Source organism: Nomascus leucogenys, chromosome 2 (assembly GCF_006542625.1).
Source record: "Nomascus leucogenys isolate Asia chromosome 2, Asia_NLE_v1, whole genome shotgun sequence".
In the NCBI taxonomy this organism is placed as follows: domain Eukaryota; kingdom Metazoa; phylum Chordata; class Mammalia; order Primates; family Hylobatidae; genus Nomascus; species Nomascus leucogenys.
The window spans coordinates 44304200-44324557 of NC_044382.1; the positions used below are offsets into that span (position 1 = coordinate 44304200).

Genomic DNA, 20358 nt, shown 5'->3' on the forward strand with positions numbered 1-20358 from the left:
CCTGGCTGGTCTCGAAGTCCTGGCCTCAAGTGATCCTCCCACCTTTGTCTCCCAAAGTGCTGGGACTACAGGTGGGAGCCACCTGGCCCAGCCTATAAGCATTTATCCAATCAATGTTAAACGTTGCACAATGAATAGAAGCTGTAGATACTGCCATACTGTAACCCAATCTTATGGATATGACAAGAAACTCTTGGGGTTACTGAAATAGCTGTTTTAACTACTAGAGAGACTACACAGGTGGTTCAACAGAATTTACTTGTATATTTTCCATTTTCTATACTATATGAAGGCATAGGATAGTTTTGTATTAGCTTTCTACAATACTGTGTTTTAAATTTATCCAGTAAACTAAGATGCAGTACAACTTTTATACAACTCAGGAGATTAAAAAAAAAAATCTCCACAAGAAGAAGCAACTCAGCAGGCCCTGGCATTAAAACATTTCCCAGAATAAACAGATATGCATTGCATTAAAGGTAATTTTCAACTATTTAAGTTACACCAAGATTTCCCTCCAATATGTGCCTTTCTCAAACCAATGCAACTAATTCATTGCTAATACTGGGGCATGAATTTTTGGCAAATGTTTATGGTTTTACTTTCTTCATTAATCAAAAAATTTTTAAAGTGCTACCAAGCAGCAAAACAAGTCGCATCAGTTCTCTGCTCGTGGCAGAAGTGCCAACTGTGAAATCGCGAAACGTACAGTTTTAACAGTAAGTAATGCATGAAGAAACTGTAACAAATGGCCTAAATACAGAGTTGGATAGAATCAAACCAGTTATGTCTAGAATTACTCAATTGAAACTAATAGAGGTACATTCAAAATAAAGTTGGAGATTAAAATCGCTATTTAGAATCAAATTTGAAGACTTCCTTGATAAAATATAAGAATGTTCTTTTGAAACTGTAAATGAAACTATCAATAGATGGAGAGCTAGAGACTTATTAACCCCTCCTACACACATAAGGAAATAAGTGACAAAGTCTCTTGCACTGAAGTTATGTATTTTAACAGCTTTACATGTAATATTCATATATAAAAAACTTTAAGTGCTTTTCTCCAATTTAAAAATCTAAAGAATTCAAAAATAAGGCATTCAATATTTGAAAAAAGTACAGATTTACAAAATGTGTATATTCTGTCATGAAAACTCCACACCAACATTATACACTTGGAAAAAAATACAAACAGGATATATTACAAATTTATGCAGCAATAACTTAGTTCACACCATGCAATAAAAAGTACATTAATCAAGATACACAAGCTTTTGTAGGTTCTAAACTGAAGGACTTTTTTCTTTTTTTCTGCAGAATCCTTAAAACCTGTGGCACTTAAAATTTGTTAGCCTTTCTATTGAGAGGTAAATTATACACAACAATGATGAAAAAGATTAACAGACCAGTTGTCTATTATGAATCATTCCAGCTTTGTTCAACAATGGCCGAAACTCTTTTCTCGTATTCTCGTTTGTTTTCCTGATAAAGCTGTGCTGCCTGGCTATTGGCTGGACTGTTAGGATTCGGTTCATCCAGCAGAGACTAGGAGGAAAGAAAAGAAAAAACAGATTTGCATAGTTATTCTTTATACTAACAGGGGTCAGATATGGAATATATTACAGAAAAGTTATAGAAAACAACAAATTACTTCAGAGATTAACATGTCATATAATTTTGGGTCTAAATACTTTTAGAAATGATTTGATAAATACTACGGAGTTTCCTGCTGCTAAAGAACTTAAGCTTCTGAAATAAAGTTCTCAATTGTCTTAAGACCTGTAATTTCAGCTGGGTACAGTGGCTTGCACCTGTAATCCTAACACTTTGGGAGGCCGAGGCAGGAAGATCCCTTGAGCCCACCAGTTCAAGACCAGCCTGGGCAACATAGGGAGACCCTGTTTCTATTAAAAAAGAAAAAGAGGTCGGGTGTGGTGGCTCATGCCTGTAGTCCCAGCACTGTGGGAGGCCGAGGCAGGCAGATCACCTGAGGTAGGGAGTTCGAGACCAGCCTGACCAACATGGAGAAAACCCCGTAATTTCTAAAAATACAAAATTAGCTGGGTGTGGCGGTGCATGCCTGTAATCCCAGCTACTCGGAAGGCTGAGGCAGGAGAATTGCTTGAACCCGGGAGGCAGAGGTTGCGGTGAGCTGAGATCGCGCCACTGCACTTCAGCAAGGGCAACAAGGGTGAAATTCCATCTCAAAAAAAAAAAAAAAAGAAAAGAAAAAGAAGAAAAACCTATAATTTCAAAGAAATCAGAAAAGAAAAGAATATTCTTAAGCATATTGAGACATTCTCATTAAACCAAGGAAATGAACAGCTTAATTTGGTTAAGATATAATATCAATAATTCTCTCAGTAACCAACATTTTCCAAGGTTAAACTCTATTACTGCAGTTACTTTGCAAATGTCTGACAGTAAATTTGGGAGATAAGTCTTGTTTCCTTTAATCAACAAAACATATACATTCAGCAGGAAGAGAATGAGATAGGAAGGTTGAAAAACGACGCTTGTAAGATGACCAGAACTGGCCTGGTGCAGTAGATCTCGCCTGTAATCCCAACACTTTGGGAGGCTGAGGCGGGCGGATCATGAGGTCAGATCGAGACCATCCTGGCTAACACTGTGAAACCCCATCTCTACTAAAAATACAAAAACTTAGCCAGACGTGGTAGCATGTGCCTGTAGTCCTAGCTACTCAGGAGGCTGAGGCAGAAGAATCACTTGAACCCGGGAGGCAGAGGTTGCAGTGAGCCAAGATTGTGCCACTGCACTCCAGCCTGGGCAACAGAGCAAGACTCTGTCTCAAACCAAACAAACAAACAAACAAAAAACCAGAATTAAAGATGTGTGAGAGAAAAAACTTTAAAAAGAACATCACAAACCAACATATTATTTCTGCTCCTCTCAAATCCACAAAACCGAAACACCCCTCACTCCACCCCTCCTAAATTTTCATTCAAAGATCTATTCTGAAATATTCTGCCAGACTGCTTTGACAAATGGTTACATTATTTTTCCTTTCTTTTTTTAAAATAGAATTTCTTGGAAGGGGTAACATACTCAATGCTTATCTGCACTTGGCAGTTCCTTTAGGTTCCTATGGTTTTTCCAAGCCATTTTTTCTTTTCCACAACCCTTGGCTATGCTTCATGGACACAAATTAGATGTGACCTGTGAGAACATGTAACTTACACAATCAGGAAAGGGACTGCAGACTGGATCCCAAGTAGGCACTACTGAAAGAGAAAAGTTAGCTGAAAAGCATGGATTCTTGTCCAAGCTCTGCCATTGGTTACCTGTGTGCTAAGGAGCTGACTATATCCTACAGAATACTGACAAATTATAATACATCCTAACACACACTTACCTGAATTGATGTTAAGATAGAAGATACATCGTATGTTGGACTCCATCGATTCTGAAGGATATCTAAACATATGCTACCATCAGCATACACTGCAAAGACAATACTAAAATTAGTTACACATTCACTCTGCCATATCTAACAGTTAAGAGAAATCTTTACCACAAACAGAATGCTTGGCTTAGAAGTTTTAAATATTAGGTAATACTAAATTCTTCTGTATCACAGGATAACCTGTCTTAAAACTAAGGTCTCTTATTTTGCACCTGCTATGTTTTGAATGTTCCCTCCAAATCTCATGCTGAAATGTAATTGCTGGAGGCTGGGCACGGTGGCTCACGCCGGTCCTGAACACTTTGGGAGGCCGAGGCAGGCGGGATTGCTTGAGGTCAGGAGTCTGAGACCAGTCGGGCCAACATGGTGAAACCCCATCTCTACTAAAAATATAAAAATTAGCCGAGCCTGGTGGCACATGCCTGTAATCCCAGCTACTTGGGTGGCTGAGGCAGGAGAATCGCTTGAACCCAGGAGGCAGAGGTTGCAGTGAGCTGAGATCACACCACTGCACTCCAGGCTGGATGACAGGGTAAGACTCTGTCTCAAAAAAATAAAAATAAAAAAATTAAATTAAAAAAAATTGCCATTGTAACACTGTTGAGAAGTGGGACCTTTAAGAAGTGCTTAGGTCATGAGTGCTTAGGGCAGGAGTGTACTGCAGATAAAAGGATGAGTTTGGCACCATTTCTTATGTCTTGTGTGCTCACTTGTCATTCTGCCTTCCACCATGGGATGTCACAGCACCAAGGACCTTGCTTAGGTGCCGGCGCCATGCTCTTGGACTTCCCAGTCTCCAGAACCATGAGCCAAACAAACTACTACTATTTACAAATTTACAAATTATCAGTCCCTGCTATTCTGTTGTAGCAGAAAATGAACTAAGACAGCACGTTATGATTAGGAGGCTTTGAGTTAAATTTCTTCAACACACATCATTTAGCAATCTGTTTAAATTCTGTATTTCTAAATATTCTTAAAGCTTTTAAAAAACTGCTTATTTTTGACATAGCAATTACACTCCTAGAAATTAAGGAAATAAATGTGGACATGCACAAGGATTTACTTACAGGATGTTCACTATACTACTACTTATAAGAGTAGAAGGCCAGGCGCAGTGGCTCACGCCTGTAATCCCAGCACTTTGGGAGGCCGAGGCGGGCGGATCACGAGGTCGTGAGTTCGAGACCAGCCTGGCCAGCATGGTGAAACCCCATCTCTACTAAAAATACAAAAATTAGCCAGGCATGGTGGTGCACGTGTGTAGTCCCAGCTACTCAGGAGGCTGAGGCAGGAGAATTGCTTGAACCCAGGCGGCGGAGGTTGCAGTGAGCTCAGATCGCACCACTGCACTCCAGCCTGGGCGACAGAGCGAGACTCTATCTCAAAAAAAAAAAAAAAAAAAAGTGAAAAACTAAAACTACCTTGTGGTCCATAAAAGAGGCAACTGGCTAAACGATTGATACATTCATATAAACAATAGCAACACAATCACCAGAAATGATACATATCTACTGTTTATAGAGTAAGACATCCACAGACTATTATCTTAAAAATAAGTTTTTAATTATTTACAATTCCCTATTTTGATTAAAAAGTTTTATATAAATTCATTTAAAGTATATGTAATCAAAAAAATTTGTAAGACCGAATGTCAAAATGTAAGTAGTGGATATTTGTAAATAGTAGGGTTATGGATGATCTTATTTTCTTTTTTTTTTTTTTTGAGACAGATTTTCACTCCTGTTGCCCAAGATGGAGTGCAATGGTGCAATCTCAACTCACTGTAAGCTCCACCTCCCAGGTTCAAGGGATTCTCCTACCTCAGCCTCCCATGTAGCTGGGATTACAGGTGCCCACCACTACGCCCAGCTAATTTTTGCATTTTTAGTAGAGATGGGGTTTTGCCATGTTGGCCAGGCTGGTCTCGAACTCCTGACCTCAGGTGATCCACCTGCCTCGGCCTCCCAAAGTGCTGGGATTACAGGCATGAGCCACTGTGCCCGGCCTTTTTTTTTTTTTTTTTTTGAGATGGATTCTCGGTCTGTTGTCCAGGCTCGAGTGCAGTGGTGAGAACTTGGCTCACTGCAACCTCTACCTCCTGGGTTCAAGCAATTCTCCTGCCTCAGCCTCCTCAGTAGCTGGGATCACAGGCATGTACAACCACGACCCAGCTAATTTCTGTATTTTTAGTAGAGATGGGGTTTTACCATGTTGGCCAGGTTAGTCTCGAATTCCTGACCTCAGGTGATCTGCCCACCTCAGTCTCCCAAAGTGCTGGGATTACAGGCATGAGCCACCGCGCCCCCAGCGGATGATCCTCTTTTCTTTTCTTTTTTTTTTTTTTTTTGAGATGGAGTCTCGCTCTGTCACCCAGGCTGGAGTGCAGTGGTGTGATCTCGGCTCACTGCAACCTCCGCCTCCTGGGTTCAAGCAATTCTCCTGCCTCAGCTTCCCAAGTAGCTGGGATTACAGGCACACGTCACCATGCCTGGATAATTTTTTATATTTTTAGTAGAGACGGCGTTTCACTATGCTGGCCAGGCTGGCCTTGAACTCCTGACCTCGTGATCCGCCTGCCTCAGCCTCCCAAAGTGCTGGGACTACAGGCGTGAGCCACCGTGCCTGGCCTATCTTCTTTATCCTTCCTTGTGTTTATGATTTATTTGTGCAATAAGTATACATATTCCTTTCATTAAAAAAAAAAATCAAGTGACTAACAGGTATCAAAAGTCCTGAACATCTGGGAGGGTTCTTCCCTTTTTAGACTGATTCTGTGAAAATACAAGCAATGAACGTTAAGTATTTGCCCAAATTGTGAGACTATCTGTAGAAAAAATTTCTAGAAGTGAACTGCTATGTAAAACAAAGGGTAAGTGTATTTAAATGTTACAGATACCACTTCATGGAGCAAACCATAACAGGGAGTGGGGAGCAAATCACACTTAAACACTGTGATTCTTCCAGACTCTATCCTACGCCCTTTTCCTTCTTACCCTTTACACACACACTGGGCAATCCTATTGACTCCTGTGGCCTCAGTTACCATCCATGTGCTCAGTACTCCCAATCATTGGCCTTAGCCTAGATCTATCTCTCAGCTTCAAAGCCAACTTACTGTCCATCCCACAGAAACATCAAACTTAGCTGCCCAAAGCAAAAATTAGTAACTCTGTAAAACCCATAAAAGTGTAAAACAATTTTAAAGTTCTGAGTAACTATTTCTGAGAATCCAAAAGTAAATCAGAACTCAAACATCTTATCAACTGATGAACAAAATACAGAATATCCATACAATGGAATATTATTCAACAATAAAAAATGAATCACAGATACTATCATATCACAACATAGATGAGCCTCGAAAACTTTATGCTGCGTGACAGAAGTCAGTCACAAAGGACCACATATTATAAGATTCCATTGATATGAAATGTCCAGAATAGTCAAATCTAGAGGGAAAACAGATTAGGGGTTACCTAGGACTGAAGCGGGGAGGGTTAGGACAAACAGAGTTGACTGCTAAGATAACAGTTATAGGGCTTTTTGTTGTTTTTAAAGTGGTCATGGTGATGGCTGTGATTATGCTAAAAACCATTTGAGCTGTACAGTTTAAGTGGGTGAACAGCTTGGTGTGTAAATTATATTTCAATACATGTTTTTAACAAAATAAACCAGAAAGTTGAATTATAAAAAAGTACTCATAGCAGAAAAAAAGGGAAACCATGCTATAAATATGAAGAGATGTGAAAACCAAATACAATGTGTTTTCTTAAAAATTTGCTTAAGTTGATAACTCTATATTTATATCCCTTATTCATTTTACAGTCTTTCCCACCTTGATTTAAAGACCCCCTTATCATAATTGGTTTGGTTTGACTCAATAACAAGTCTAAGCAATGTAAAGCTACAGTGGAATAAATGGTAAATGACTTGGGAACTTCCCCAAAAAGAGAAACAGAAAATAAAATTAAACCTGTCTTGGACAAAAAAAAAAAGCAAAAAAGGCAGCTAGAAGGGAAAAGCAACTTCACAGCAATGAAGCGCCAAAGGTAGTATCTATTACTGGAAAGTCACCTTGATTCCAGACACAAACAAAACACATCTCTCCTCTGGGTAGGGAGCTCTATAATGTATTCTGCAGTACTAGAGACATGACCAAGAGGACCTCTGAAAATGTTCTTCCTGAAAGTGAGTTGGCTGATGGGGAACACCACATTTAAATGAGCAAAGGCTGTAAGACTGAAGAGGAGCTTCAAGAATTTGGAGAAGTCTTTCACATGGTAATTTATAATCCAGAAATATAAATGTAATAGATGTAAACAGCAAGATGTCAAGGAAGACCAAATTTATTACAAAGGAATTAGCCATCGTTTAGTGAAGAATAGTAACAAACTACTCTACCAAGTGAAAATGAGAACAATTCCACTGAAGGAAAAAAATGGAAAATGACATTAAAAGCTTTAAAAACACACAAGCCTCTGACCCAGTAATCCCCACGTTTAAAAAACTTAGTCTAGTTGTTATGCAGCAATTAAAAAAACAAACAAAAAACTCAGTCAAAATAATAATTAGTATCTGAAAAGATTTATTTTGAGGCCAGGCACGGTGGCTCACACCTGTAATCCCAACACTTGGGAGGCCAAGGCGGGCGGATCATCTGAGGTCAGGAGTTCAAGACCAGCCTGGCCAACATGGTGAAACCCCGTCTCTACTAAAAATGTAAAAATTAGCTGGGTATGCAGCTACTTGGGAGGCTGAGGCAAGAGAATCACTTGAACCCGGCAGGCAGAGGTTGCAGTGAGCCGAGATCATGCCACTGCACTCCAGCCTGGCCAATAGAGCAAGACTATGTCTCAAAAAAAAAAAAAAAAAAATTAGCTGGGTATGGTGGCACACATCTGCAGTCCCAGCTACTCAGTAGGCTGAGGCAAGAGAATCACTTGAACCCGGGAGGTAATGGTTGCAATAAGTCGAGATCACATGACTATACTCCAGCCTGTGTGACACAGTGAGTCTTTTTCTCAACAACAACAACAAAATTTTTAAGATTTTTAAGAATGTTCAAAGTGCTATTTAAAATTGTAAACAATTGAAAACTATCAACACTTGGACACTGGTTAAAAATATGATAAAATCTATGTAACAGAACATTTTGCCATTAAAAATGATGTATCAGAATACTTATTTATTTTTTTGAGATGGAGTCTTGCTCTGTCGCCAGGCTGGAGTGCAGTGGCGCGATCTCGGCTCACTGAAACCTCTGCCTTCTGGGTTCAAGCAATTCTCCTGCCTCAGCCTCCCGAGTAGCTGGGACTACAGGCACGCGCCACCATGCCCAGCTAATTTTTGTATTTTTGGTAGAGATGAGGTTTCAGCATGTTGGCCAGGATGGTCTTGATCTCTTGACCTCATGATCCACCTGCCTTGGCCTCCCAAAGTGCTGGGATTACAGGCGTGAGCCACTGTGCTCAGCCCAGAATATTTAATAAGGAAAATGTTCACAGTATATTAAAAAAACAAAAACCAACCAACCAACCAAAAAAAAAAAAAACCACCTCATTTTATATATAACATCCCAATTTTCATTTTTTTTTGAGACAGGGTCTTGCTTTGTTACCCAGGGTGGAGTGCAGTAGCGCAATCATGGCTCGCTACAGCCTCAACCTCCCACGCTCCAGCAATTCTCCCACCTCGGCCTCCCTAGTAGCTGGGAATACAGGTACGCACCACTGTGCCCAGCTAATTTTTGTATTTTTTGTAGAGACAGGGTTTCACCATGTTGCCTAAGCTGGTCTTGAACTCCTGGGCTCAAGCAATCCACTCGCCTCAGCCTTCCAAAGTGCTGGAATTAATAGGCATGAACCACTGTGTGTGGTCACTGACTCCAACTTTGTATATGCAAAATTGTACTTTTGAGATAGGATCTTGCTCTGTTGCCCAGGCTAGAGTGCAGTGGCACAGTCATGGCTCACTGCAGCCTTGAGCTCCTGGGCTCAAGTGATCCTCTCACCTCAGCCTCCCTAAGTAGCTGAGACTACAGGTGTGCGCCACCATGCCCTGATATTTTTTTTGTTTTTTATAGGGATGGGACCTCGCTATGTTGCCCAGGCTGGTCTCTGACTCCTGATCTCAAGCAACCTTCCCACCTTGGCCTCCCAAAGTGCTGGGATTACAGGTATGAACCACCACGCCTGGCCAAAATTGTATTTTTGAAAAGCTTAATTTTAGCCAACAGATTTTTCTTGTTATTTTTCACAATTCCACAAATAAATAGATAATACTTTTGTCTATTTATTTTAGTAGAGACAAGATCTTACTATGTTACCTAGGCTGGCCTCAAGCCACCCTCCTGCCTTAGCCTCTGGAGTAGCTGCGACTACAGGCGTGCACCACTGTGACTGGCTTACATATTACCTTTGTTTTTTTGGAGACAGAGTCTTGGTTTGTCACCCAGGCTGAAGTGCAGTGTTGTGATCTCAGGTCATTGCAACCTCCGTCTCCCAGGTTCAAGTGATTCTCCTGTCTCAGCCTCCTGAGTAGCTGAGATTACAGGTGCCCACCACCATGCCTGGCTAATTTTTGTATTTTCAGTAGTGATGGGGTTTCACCATGTGGGCCGGGCTGGTCTCAAACTCCTGACCTCAGGTGATCCGCCCACCTTGGCCTCCCAAAGTGCTGAGATTACAGGTATGAGCCACCATGCCCGACCACGTATTACTTTTAATTCAGGAGTTATTAAAACAACTTGACCTCAAATTTGGAAGCTTCGTAAGAGTCTAGCTACAGAAACATAGCTAAAGGCTGGAAAAGGTGGCCCATTCCTGTAATCACAGTGCTTTGGGAGGTCGAAGTGGGAGGACTGCTTGAGGCTAGGAGTTCAAGGACCAGCCTGGGCAACACACAGAAACTTTGTGTCTACAAAAACGAAAAAGAAAACAAAAAAATTAGCTGGGCATGGTGGTCCACGCCTGTCGTCCCAGCTACTTAGGAGTCTGAGGCAGGATTACTTGAACCCAGGAGTTTGAGGTAACAGTGAACTGTGATTGTACCACTGCACTCCACCAGGGGTGACAGAGTATAACCTTGTCTCTGAAGAAATAAGAAACAAACCAAAAATCCACAACAAACCCAGCACTTTGGGAGGCCAAGGTGGGCAGATCACAAGGTCAGGAGATCGAGACCATCCTGGCTAACATGGTGAAACCCCTTCTCTACTAAAAATACAAAAAATAAGCTGGGCATGGTGGTGGACGCCTGTAGTCCCAGCTACTCGGGAGGCTGAGGCAGGAGAATGGCTTGAACTCGGGAGGCAGAGCTTGCAGCAAACTGAGATCACGCCACTGCACTCCAGCCTGGGCGACAGAGCCAGACTCTGTCTCAAAAAAAAACAACAACAAAATACATGGCTCACATGGACATGGAAGCAACACCTACAAGTGAGCGCTAACAGTAAAAAGTAAGGTGAAAGAGCTAAAAGGAGGGAAACAACTCTTTTCCCCACTATCATCTGCAAAATCTATAAAATGCTACTTACCATTTGGATGAAACATTTTGGATAAAAACCTAACAGTTGGTGGTTTATTTGGATATTCTTCAGAAAATTCTATTACTAGTTTAAAAGTACCTAGAGAGAAAACAAAATAATTATAGTAAAGACAAGCACGACTTTTTAATTTCTTCATCAATTCTCAACTGCATACTGGTTTTCGTACAACCACATAAAAGTTAGTATGTCAACTTTGGTTCGGCACACAAAACATACTAAATATACTCTATTTATGTTAGAATGATAACACGCAGCATTGGCAAGCGGTTGGGGAACAAGCACATTCATGTTGCTATTGGTGGGAGTGTTAACTGTCATATTTTTGGAAGGCAACTAGGCCCTAGCTACCAAGATTTAAAATGCATATTTGAAGAACTACAAATAGTTTATTATAGCTTAGAATGAGGGTTGGTCAAAGGATTTTGAGAGGGGCTGACTACCACATGGCAAAGGACCCTCCCAGGAGGTGGAGGTTGCAGTGAGCCCAGATCATGGCACTATGCTCTGGCATGGGTGACAAAGCAAGACTCTGTCTCAAAAAAAAAAAAAAAAAAAAAATTTAACTCAGAAAATCTTCATTAAAAATAACCGTAGCCAGGTGCGGTGGCTCACGCCTGTAATCCCCGCACTTTGGGAGGCTAAGGTGGGCGGATCACCTGAGGTCAGTTGAGACTAGCCTGGCCAACATGGTGAAACCCCGCCTCTACTAAAAGTACAAAAATGAGCTGGGTATGGGGGTGCCTGTAATCGCAGCTACTCAGGAGGGTGAGGCAAGAGAATCGCTTGAACCTGGGAGGCGGAGGTTGCAGTGAGCAGAGATCGCGCCACTGCACTCCAGTCTGGGTGACAAAAGCGAGACTCTGTCTCCAAAAAAAAAAAAAAAAAAAAAAAAGGTAGGTTAAACTGCAAACCCATTACACAGAATATAAATTAAAATTATATTTCTCCCCAAGTTGGTGGTAAGTGTAAGCATTGTTTTACATATTTGCAACTGTCTCTTTAATGATTGGCTTAATGGAAGACAGCTGGATTCTCTTACCTGCTTCTGCACTCCATCTATTACAATATCCTGTTTAGTTTAAGTACATGAAGAAAATCTGGCCTCACACAAATATGTACTTGAAAAGAGGAGTACTTTCTTTCTTTCTTCCTTTTTTTTTTTTTTTTTTTTTTTGAGACAGAGTCTCACTGTCGCCCAGGCTGGAGTGCAATGGCACCATCTCGGCTCACTGCAACCTCGGTCTCCTGGGTTCAAGCAATTCTCCTGACTCAGCCTCTGGGATAGCTGAGATTACATGCACGCGCCATCCCACCTGGCTCATATTTGTATTTTTAGTACAGACAAGGTTTCACCATGTTGGCCACGCTGGTCTTGAACTCCTGACCTCAGGTGATCTGCCCACCTTGGCCTCCCAAAGTGCTGGGATTACAGGCATGAGCCACTGCGCCCAGCAAAAAAAGTAGTATTTTAATAGCTTTTTCAGGTAACTGCAGCTATTCTATTTTGATATTACACCAAAGAAGAAATGGTAGTTCTTTTAAAGGTTTGCTGCAATATAGAATCTGAAATTATTAGTCAACTTTTTGTACTCAGTTACATTAAAATTTGTTCACATACATGTTTTACCTATTCATGGTTTTGTATTATTACTCATGGGACACCTGCAAAATATTGGGTGACTCGAGTTTACAGATCTTCCAAATGTTGCCATATTCCATTATATACTATCAAAAAAATCCCAACAGGTAACACTACCCACTAATCTCATCAAAAAGTAAGTATCGGGAAGCTGTTATTTTATCAACAGCAACAAATATCTTCAGTTGCTATCCTTAACCTAACAACCCACTTAGATCCCCCCACTTTTTTTTTTTTTTGAGATGGAGTCTTGCTCTGTTGTCCAGGCTAGGGTGCAATGGTGCGATCTCAGCGCACTGCAACCTCTGCCTCCCAGGTTCAAGCAATTCTCCTGCCTCAGTCTCCCGAGTAGCTGGGATTACAGGTGCCCGCCACCACACCGAGCTTATTACATCACTTCTGAGAATATGTCTGCCATATATTCAAACCTGAATAACCACAACTTGTCTGTATTTTCAAGTAAAAATGTTCCATGAAAAAAAGTCATTCAAATTGCAACTCAAACAACTGTAGAAGTATTTTTCTTCCAGACAACTATCATACTATGACATGCAGAAGTGCTTTGTTCATACATCCTACTTCATATCATACAGAATATCAAAAAGACAGACACTCAGCTGGGCATGGCTCATGCCTGTAATCCCAGCACTTCGGGTGGCCAAGGCGGACAGATCACCTGAGGTCAGGAGTTTAAGGCCCCAGACTGGCCAACATGGTGAAACCCCATCTCTACTAAAAATACAAAAATTAGCCGGGCATGGTAGTGCACGTCTGTAATCCCAGCTACTTGGAAGGCACGAGAATCACTTGAACTTGGGAGTCAGAGGCTTCAGTGAGCCAAGATTGCGCCTCTGCACTCCAGCCTGGGTGAGAGAGCGCGACAAAAAAACAAAAAAACACATAGATACTCAAGGGTCCAGAGCTTCCTAATACTAATAAAAATGTCTTTAAATGAATAAATTAAGAAAAATTGGTAATTTTTTTAAAGACAGGGTCTTACTCTGTTACCCAGGCTAGAGTGCAGTGGCTCCATCAGGGCTCACTGCAGCCTTGACTCTCGGACTCAGGTAATCCTCCCAAGTAGCTGGGACTAAAGGCATGTACCACCATGCCTGGCTAATTTTTTGTAGAGAAGGGCTACCCCAGGCTGGTCTCAAACTCCTGGGCTCAAGTGATCCATGATCCACATGCCTAAGCCTCCCAAAGTGCTGGCTATACAGGTGTGAGCCACTGTCCCTGGCCAACTGGCATCTTTTAAAATGCAAAGAATATAATCACTATTAGTATGGTTTGGTGCCACTGTCTAATGCCTTGATTTGTTCTAAGATATGAAACTGCTTAGGTGTAGTTATAGCCACCACTGGTTTTGTACCATCAATGCAAAGGTCAACAGTCTTAGTATGATGAGATTTGATCGTATAGGTCCCCCGAGAGGGTCTCCAAGACCCCAAGGGGTTTATGGATCACACACTTGAGAACCCTTGATGTAGAGAAAAAAGGTGAAGTCCTTAAGTACCTCCTTCAACTTCTTACCCCGACCTACAGATAATCACTGATAACAGTTTGATATGTAACCCTTTAACATAGACACACATGTATTATGTATTTACTAAAAATGTGATGCTACAACAAACATTATCCTGCAGTTTTTCTGTCCTCTTAAGACAGTATGTCCAAATCTACCTTATTCTTTAACAGGTACATATTCCAGAATCCAGATACATCATAATTTGCTTAACCATTTCTCCTACTGGACATTCAGGTTACATCCTTACAAACAGTGCTGCAGTCAGTATTCTCGGATAAATATTTTTGATGGATTAATTCTGAAGTTATTTTGTTAATGATAACAAAGATGTTTAACAATTTCTTAAAATCCAACACTACAATTAGGAAAAGTCTAAGTTCCTGGTTAAAATCAATTTGATAAGTTCAATTATAAATTCGTTATTAGAACTAGTTTCCCATTTTCCTAGCCCCTGATGAAAATCCCCAACTTGAGATGCCCAAGATTATGCAAAATGTTAACTACTTATGGGTGTTAAATGCTAGTAGTACTTGAAACTACTGGCAGCTATGTATGTTTATGAAAAATTTCAGCTCAATACCCTGTCAAATATCAAAGATAACAAAGTAAAAAAGCATGATATACTCTTCTGGTGTTCACCTCAGAGATATCTTTAAGGCCACCTAAATTTAAACTATTCTCAACATAAACACTGCCATCCAGGCTTACAGTTCTACGGGAAAATATTAAAGTAATCTTTAATATTGGTTACCAATGGAGGTGACCAAGCTGCTGTGGGAAGAAGTCCCTTATAAAGTATAAATTTTCCATAGCTTTACTTTTAACTTGGCCTATTAACCATAGAAAATGGCTTCAAGTAGATAGGTCGGTGTTACAATTTTCTACTAAAAAGTAACCTCGTAACACTATAGAAAACACGATGAGTATGACTTACCATCTTCAAAAGGTGTCCCTTCTGGTCTGAAAACAAGAAGATTTCTGATTAAAGAAGTTTCTCATTCTGCTTTTTCTTGATTTTCAAGAATGGAAAGGATAAACTCCAACCGAAAAAGAGGAACTCATTCTGATGATTTGTGAAGTTTTAAGATATAGTAACACTTTAGCCCTGGATTTTCGTAGACCCAGGCATAAAGTATTAACTTTCATTCTAAGCTTTCTTTTTAGGGTGGTTTTACCAAACCAAACAAAAAAACTTGCCCATAATTTTAGCACAAAAAAACTTTCATTAATACTCACCAGTCATTTTGTACATATGTATATTCTTTTTTTTTTTTTGATACCGAGTTTTGCTCGTCCCCCAGGCTGGAGTGCAATGGCATGATCTCGGCTTACTGCAACCTCCTTCTCCTGGATTCAAGCGATTCTCCTGCCTCAACCTCCCGAGTAGGTGGGATTATAGACGCCTGGCTAATTTTTGTATTTTTAGTAGAGACAGGGTTTCACCATATTGGCCAGGCTGGTTTCAAACTCCTGACCTCAGGTGATCCACTCATCACAGCCTCCCAAAGTGCTGGGATTACAGGCGTGAGCCACTGCACCTGGCCCATATGTATATTCTTCAGAGGAAAAGTCATCTTTTCATTTTACAGCAATAAGATGTAAAGTAATACTCTAAGTTATGAGGCTAAACCCAAGTGTCCTGCTTTCCAATGGAGCCATAACTCTTGTTCAAATAGGCTAAGCATAGTTGTCACCAAAAAGCCAGATTTGTTTGCTCAGATCCTTGCCTCCACATCCCAATTTCATCTTTCCTAAGCAGCAGCATAAAGTTTAATTATTACTTGCAAGGCATATTCAGGATCTCAAAGCAGCAGGATAATATCCTGAAGGTGCCATGTATTCAACTCAGATTCAGAAGTACTTTATGAGGATGAACTTCACTCATTTTCCACTAGTTTTTAAATGTAGACTCTTGTAGCTGATTCTGTAGTGTTAGAATTCTGTTTATCAAAATATTCCTTTTACTTTTTAATGCAAAACTCTAGTTTCAAAGGAATGAAAGAAAAAATAGATCAAGTCTAGAAAAACCAAAGAAAAAGCATAAGGAAATTTTAAATTAAAAAGCATGTATGCAATATATATAGTAGGTAAAATTTACGACTGCTTCTCAAATGGCTGCATTCTGTTATTTCACACTGGACTGTGAATAATTTTCGCTTAAATTCTTGCCACAGTGGAAGTTCTTAATATTTTTGGTTCCAAACCTTTTAAGAGCTCCAATAGAATGACAGCATTTGCATGACATGTTTTATACAAAGTAACTTATTGTTTCTCCTTTATTATTCTATTCCATTTAGTTTTGAATAGTATTTTAAAAGTAAAACCCCAAGTGATATAAAACCATATGTAATAACATCAAAGAGCAAATAAACTTTGTATAACTGCTGAAACTTTTTCCTTTTTTTTTTTTTTTTTTGATACAGGCTCTTGGCTCTGCTGGCTGCTCATGTTGGAGTGCAGTGGCACAATCATGCCACACTGCAGCCTCAAACTTCTGGGCTCAAGTGATCCTCCTGCCTCAGCCTTCCAAGTAGCTGGGACCACATGTATGCACCACCATGCCCCGATAGTTTTATACTTTTTGTAGAGGCAAGGTCTCACTATGTTGCCCAGACTGGGCCAAAACTCTTTTTTCGGTGGGGAGGGGACAGAGTCTAACTGTCTCACTATATCGCCCAGGCTGGTGAACTCCTGGGCTCCAGCGATCCTCCCAGGTGTTGAGCTACTGTGCTGGGCCAAAACTCTAATTGAAAAAAATTTTTTTTTCTAATTTATCTTGCAGTTTTAGTCCTTAAGATCTCTCATTCCACCTCAGTTTCTTTTCCTAGACAGTTGTTATATGTTCACTTTTCTTAAAGATTCAGCACACAACTATTATTTGTTAAACCTTTCAACTCACCCAAATATAACTGCATTCCACTGCATAATGTTGTTTTCAGATGGTGCGCCACTGACACCCACAGGTGGGTCCTCTTGTAACCTGGAAATCCAGCGTGGTAATTTAAAAAGTTGAACATTAAGGCCACTAAGGAGGCCACATAAACACCAACAGACACTATACCATCTATTTGGAGACACAGACTAACTCCATTTCCATTATTGTGAACTAAAATGAACCATATGACTTAAATATATTAACCAGGTATATATACTTATTAAATACCTCTCCAAATTATCTAAAAATCGAAAGGGCTTGAGAATCATCCCTCTTTCAATATTATCAAGATTATCTCTTCAAGAATTGATGTATAGGAACACTTTTACACTGTTGGTGGGACTGTAAACTAGTTAAACCATTGTGGAAGACAGTGTGGCGATTCCTCAGGGATCTAGAACTAGAAATACCATTTGACCCAGCCATCCCATTACTGGGTATATACCCAAAGGAATACAAATCATGCTGCTATAAAGATACACGCACACGTATGTTTATTGCGGCACTGCCCACAATAGCAAAGACTTGGAACCAACCCAAATGTCCAACAATGATAGACTGGATTAAGAAAATGTGGCACATATACACCATGAATACTATGCAGCCATAAAAAAGGATGAGTTCATGTCCTTTGTAGGGACATGGATGAAGCTGGAAACCATCATTCTCAGCAAACTATCGCAAGGACAAAAAACCAAACACCGCGTGTTCTCACTCATAGGTGGGAATTGAACAATGAGAACACTTGGACATAGGAAGGGGAACATCACACACCTGGGCCTGTTGTGGGGCGGGGGGAGAGGGGAGGGATAGCATTAGGAGATATACCTAATGCTAAATGACGAGTTAATGGGTGCAGCACACCAACATGGCTCATGTGTACATATGTAACAAACCTGCACGTTGTGCACCTGTACCCTAGAACTTAAAGTATAATTAAAAAATATATATTAAAAAAAGAATTGATGTATATAGACTGTCCTCTTATACCAAAAAAAGTTTAAAACCTCAAAAGCAAGTAATATTTTTACAGAACCATTGATTTTGCTGCTCTTAACATGCAAAGACTGTGTATCCTAACCAGGCTACTTCTACAAAATGGCTACAAGAAAAAAGAAAAGCAAACCTCAGTGTCAACACGAAATGACTGAAAACACATTAAATTTAACTAGTAAACTAGTATTAGGCAGCAGATTTACTCTATTTCTTTTGCTTCAAACAGCAATGGCTTTAAAAAGCAATCAGTAGGTTTTCCGCCAGTCCCTATTTTAAAGGCTCTGCATTAACACCAAATCTACCTCTCAGATCAGGAGACTCAATACAAGGCTTTCCAACATTCGTCATAGTCAAATTCTTGTAACCTGCAGATCTCTGGAAACTACAAAAGGTGCCATGCATTCAACTCAGAATTAAGCAGAACATTACAGTAAGGAGCCAGGGCGACAATGACGTGAACTAGATTACTATCTGAATTTTAGTCATGAGTGCTAATCAAATACACTGATTTCAAGCTTTAGAAAGATGACTTTTGCACCAAAAAGGGCATCTCCTTTCAGAGACTGTAACCTCAATTAAAAATGCTACATTATATACACACACAAATACATATGCAGTTGCTTTTCATGGGGCATCATAATTTGCAACTAGTCCACATAAAAAATTGGTTTTTAGTCAATCTCAAGCAAATTAGGCCACCAGGAACAGAAGCCTTAGAAGAACTGCACTGCTTGACACCTACCTTTAAACAGCTAAGAGAAGCTACGAATGAATTAAATAAGTTGGCCAAATCCAAGTGCCTCACATAGGCTTTATAATAGCTGAGAGGTGACTTCCTGAGCGACAAATCTAAGTTTTTACGCCAGATATTTTGTTCAATTAGGGCAGGTGTCCCCAGAAAAAATTTAAAGAAAAATGTGCAGAGTATCAAAATGATGTTTTCTCACTTATTTTTTCTATGTCTCTAAGTATCCAATAAAAGGTAAACAACGGAATAATCATTTTCTATCTCACAAGCCCAATACCTCCTAACAAAACCCTATTTTATTTACCAAAGGAGGCCCAGGGAGTATCAGATTAGCGCCAGTCTAAGAAGGCATTTTTCCAGACTCGGGAGGCTATAGATAGGGCTTTCTTCACCAGCCAGAGCTGAGTTCCAGAAAGCACTGGCAGCCGGGGTGGCCAGCTCTAAGGTCCCAGATCTCTAAGCCAGTTCCCAAGGTCCTTTCAGGCGGGCGGGGACAGAGTCGGGTTTCGGGGGATGGGTTAACCTCCGGGCCTCACGCACTGGACCCCACCCTCACGGCAGAAATGGAAAGGATTGGCAGGGGTCTGGGAAGGGTTCGCCCCAACACGGCTCCTCGGAGAAGCGGCGGGGCCGTGAAACAAAGCTGACTGGTGCTGCTGGAGAGGAACAAGCTCCCGCCGGAGCTCACTTTGAGGGGATAAGAAGGGGGCGCCGCAGGGTGCAGGGGCTAGCGGATGATGTCTGATCGTCTGGGCGAGACGCCGGGCAGCTGGCCGAAATGGGCAGCAGGGAACCCTAGACCAGTCGATCGACACCGTTTTACTTTTTGGGGGGAGGGGAAGCAGTATCGAAATTTCTTCGGGCGCCAGAACGAGCGGCAAAGCTTATGGGAGTAGGGTCCAAGGCTAGGACCCGGCTTCCGCCAGTCCCGCTGGGCCCACAGCCGGCCCTCTGAGGGTCACAAGGGGAAGGTGTCTGGGATCCACGCCCTGCAGCCCCGCAGCTTTGAGGGGCCGTCATCTAGGCGAAGGTGAAGGCCCTTACCGCTTGAAATCCCGCATGAGCCTCCTCCGGGCCGGGGTCGACATGCTCCGCAGCTGCCCCACGGTCAGTCTGAAAAAAAAAGAGTCCCGCGCAGCCCCCCCACCCCCCGGCGCGGCGGCCGAATCACTGTGGATCGCCGCCGCCGCCGCCGAGACTGACAAACAACCCTGCAATGACGTCTCCCTCCGCCGCCTCCGGATCCCTCCGCCCTCCGCCGCTACCACAGTGTGAGTGCTGGGGGAGCAGGGGGCGGGACGCGGGAGCGCGCGTTCCCCGAGCCCTTCAGCGGGGCGCGGTTCCGCCTGGACTTCCTGAAGTAATCGACAAATTTGTGTTCTCTGTGTTCAGACTAGGGGTTGTGGATTCAGAGACCACGAAACCGAAACACTATCCTGTCTCCCTCCCCGTCACTAGTTTAGGCTCGGCGGGGTGGAGAAAGAGGGACGCATCCGGGCCAGAGATTTCAGGGAAAGGAGGTGGGATGATGTA

General features: G+C 41.5%; 1 protein-coding gene across 1 annotated transcript; it reads right to left on the bottom strand.

Moving 5' to 3' along the window:
* Positions 1-239: 239 nt before the first annotated feature.
* Positions 240-20336, bottom strand: UBE2B (ubiquitin conjugating enzyme E2 B). Its single transcript, XM_003266384.3, has 6 exons — positions 19870-20336; positions 17046-17126; positions 15081-15106; positions 10968-11057; positions 3380-3468; positions 240-1548 (listed from the first exon to the last, which is right to left on the bottom strand). The coding sequence occupies exons 1-6, from the start codon at positions 19911-19913 to the stop codon at positions 1420-1422; spliced, it is 459 nt and encodes a 152-aa protein (XP_003266432.1). The 5' UTR covers positions 19914-20336; the 3' UTR covers positions 240-1419.
* Positions 20337-20358: the final 22 nt, after the last annotated feature.

Coding starts and splice junctions, on each gene's coding strand:
- UBE2B (XM_003266384.3), bottom strand. CDS start 19,913: ATGTCGACCCCGGCCCGGAGGAGGCTCATGCGGGATTTCAAGCG. Junction 11,058..15,080: donor AGGGACACCTTTTGAAGATG/GTAAGTCATACT, acceptor TTTTCTCTCTAG/GTACTTTTAAACTAGTAATA. Junction 3,469..10,967: donor CAAAATGTTTCATCCAAATG/GTAAGTAGCATT, acceptor TTGTCTTTGCAG/TGTATGCTGATGGTAGCATA.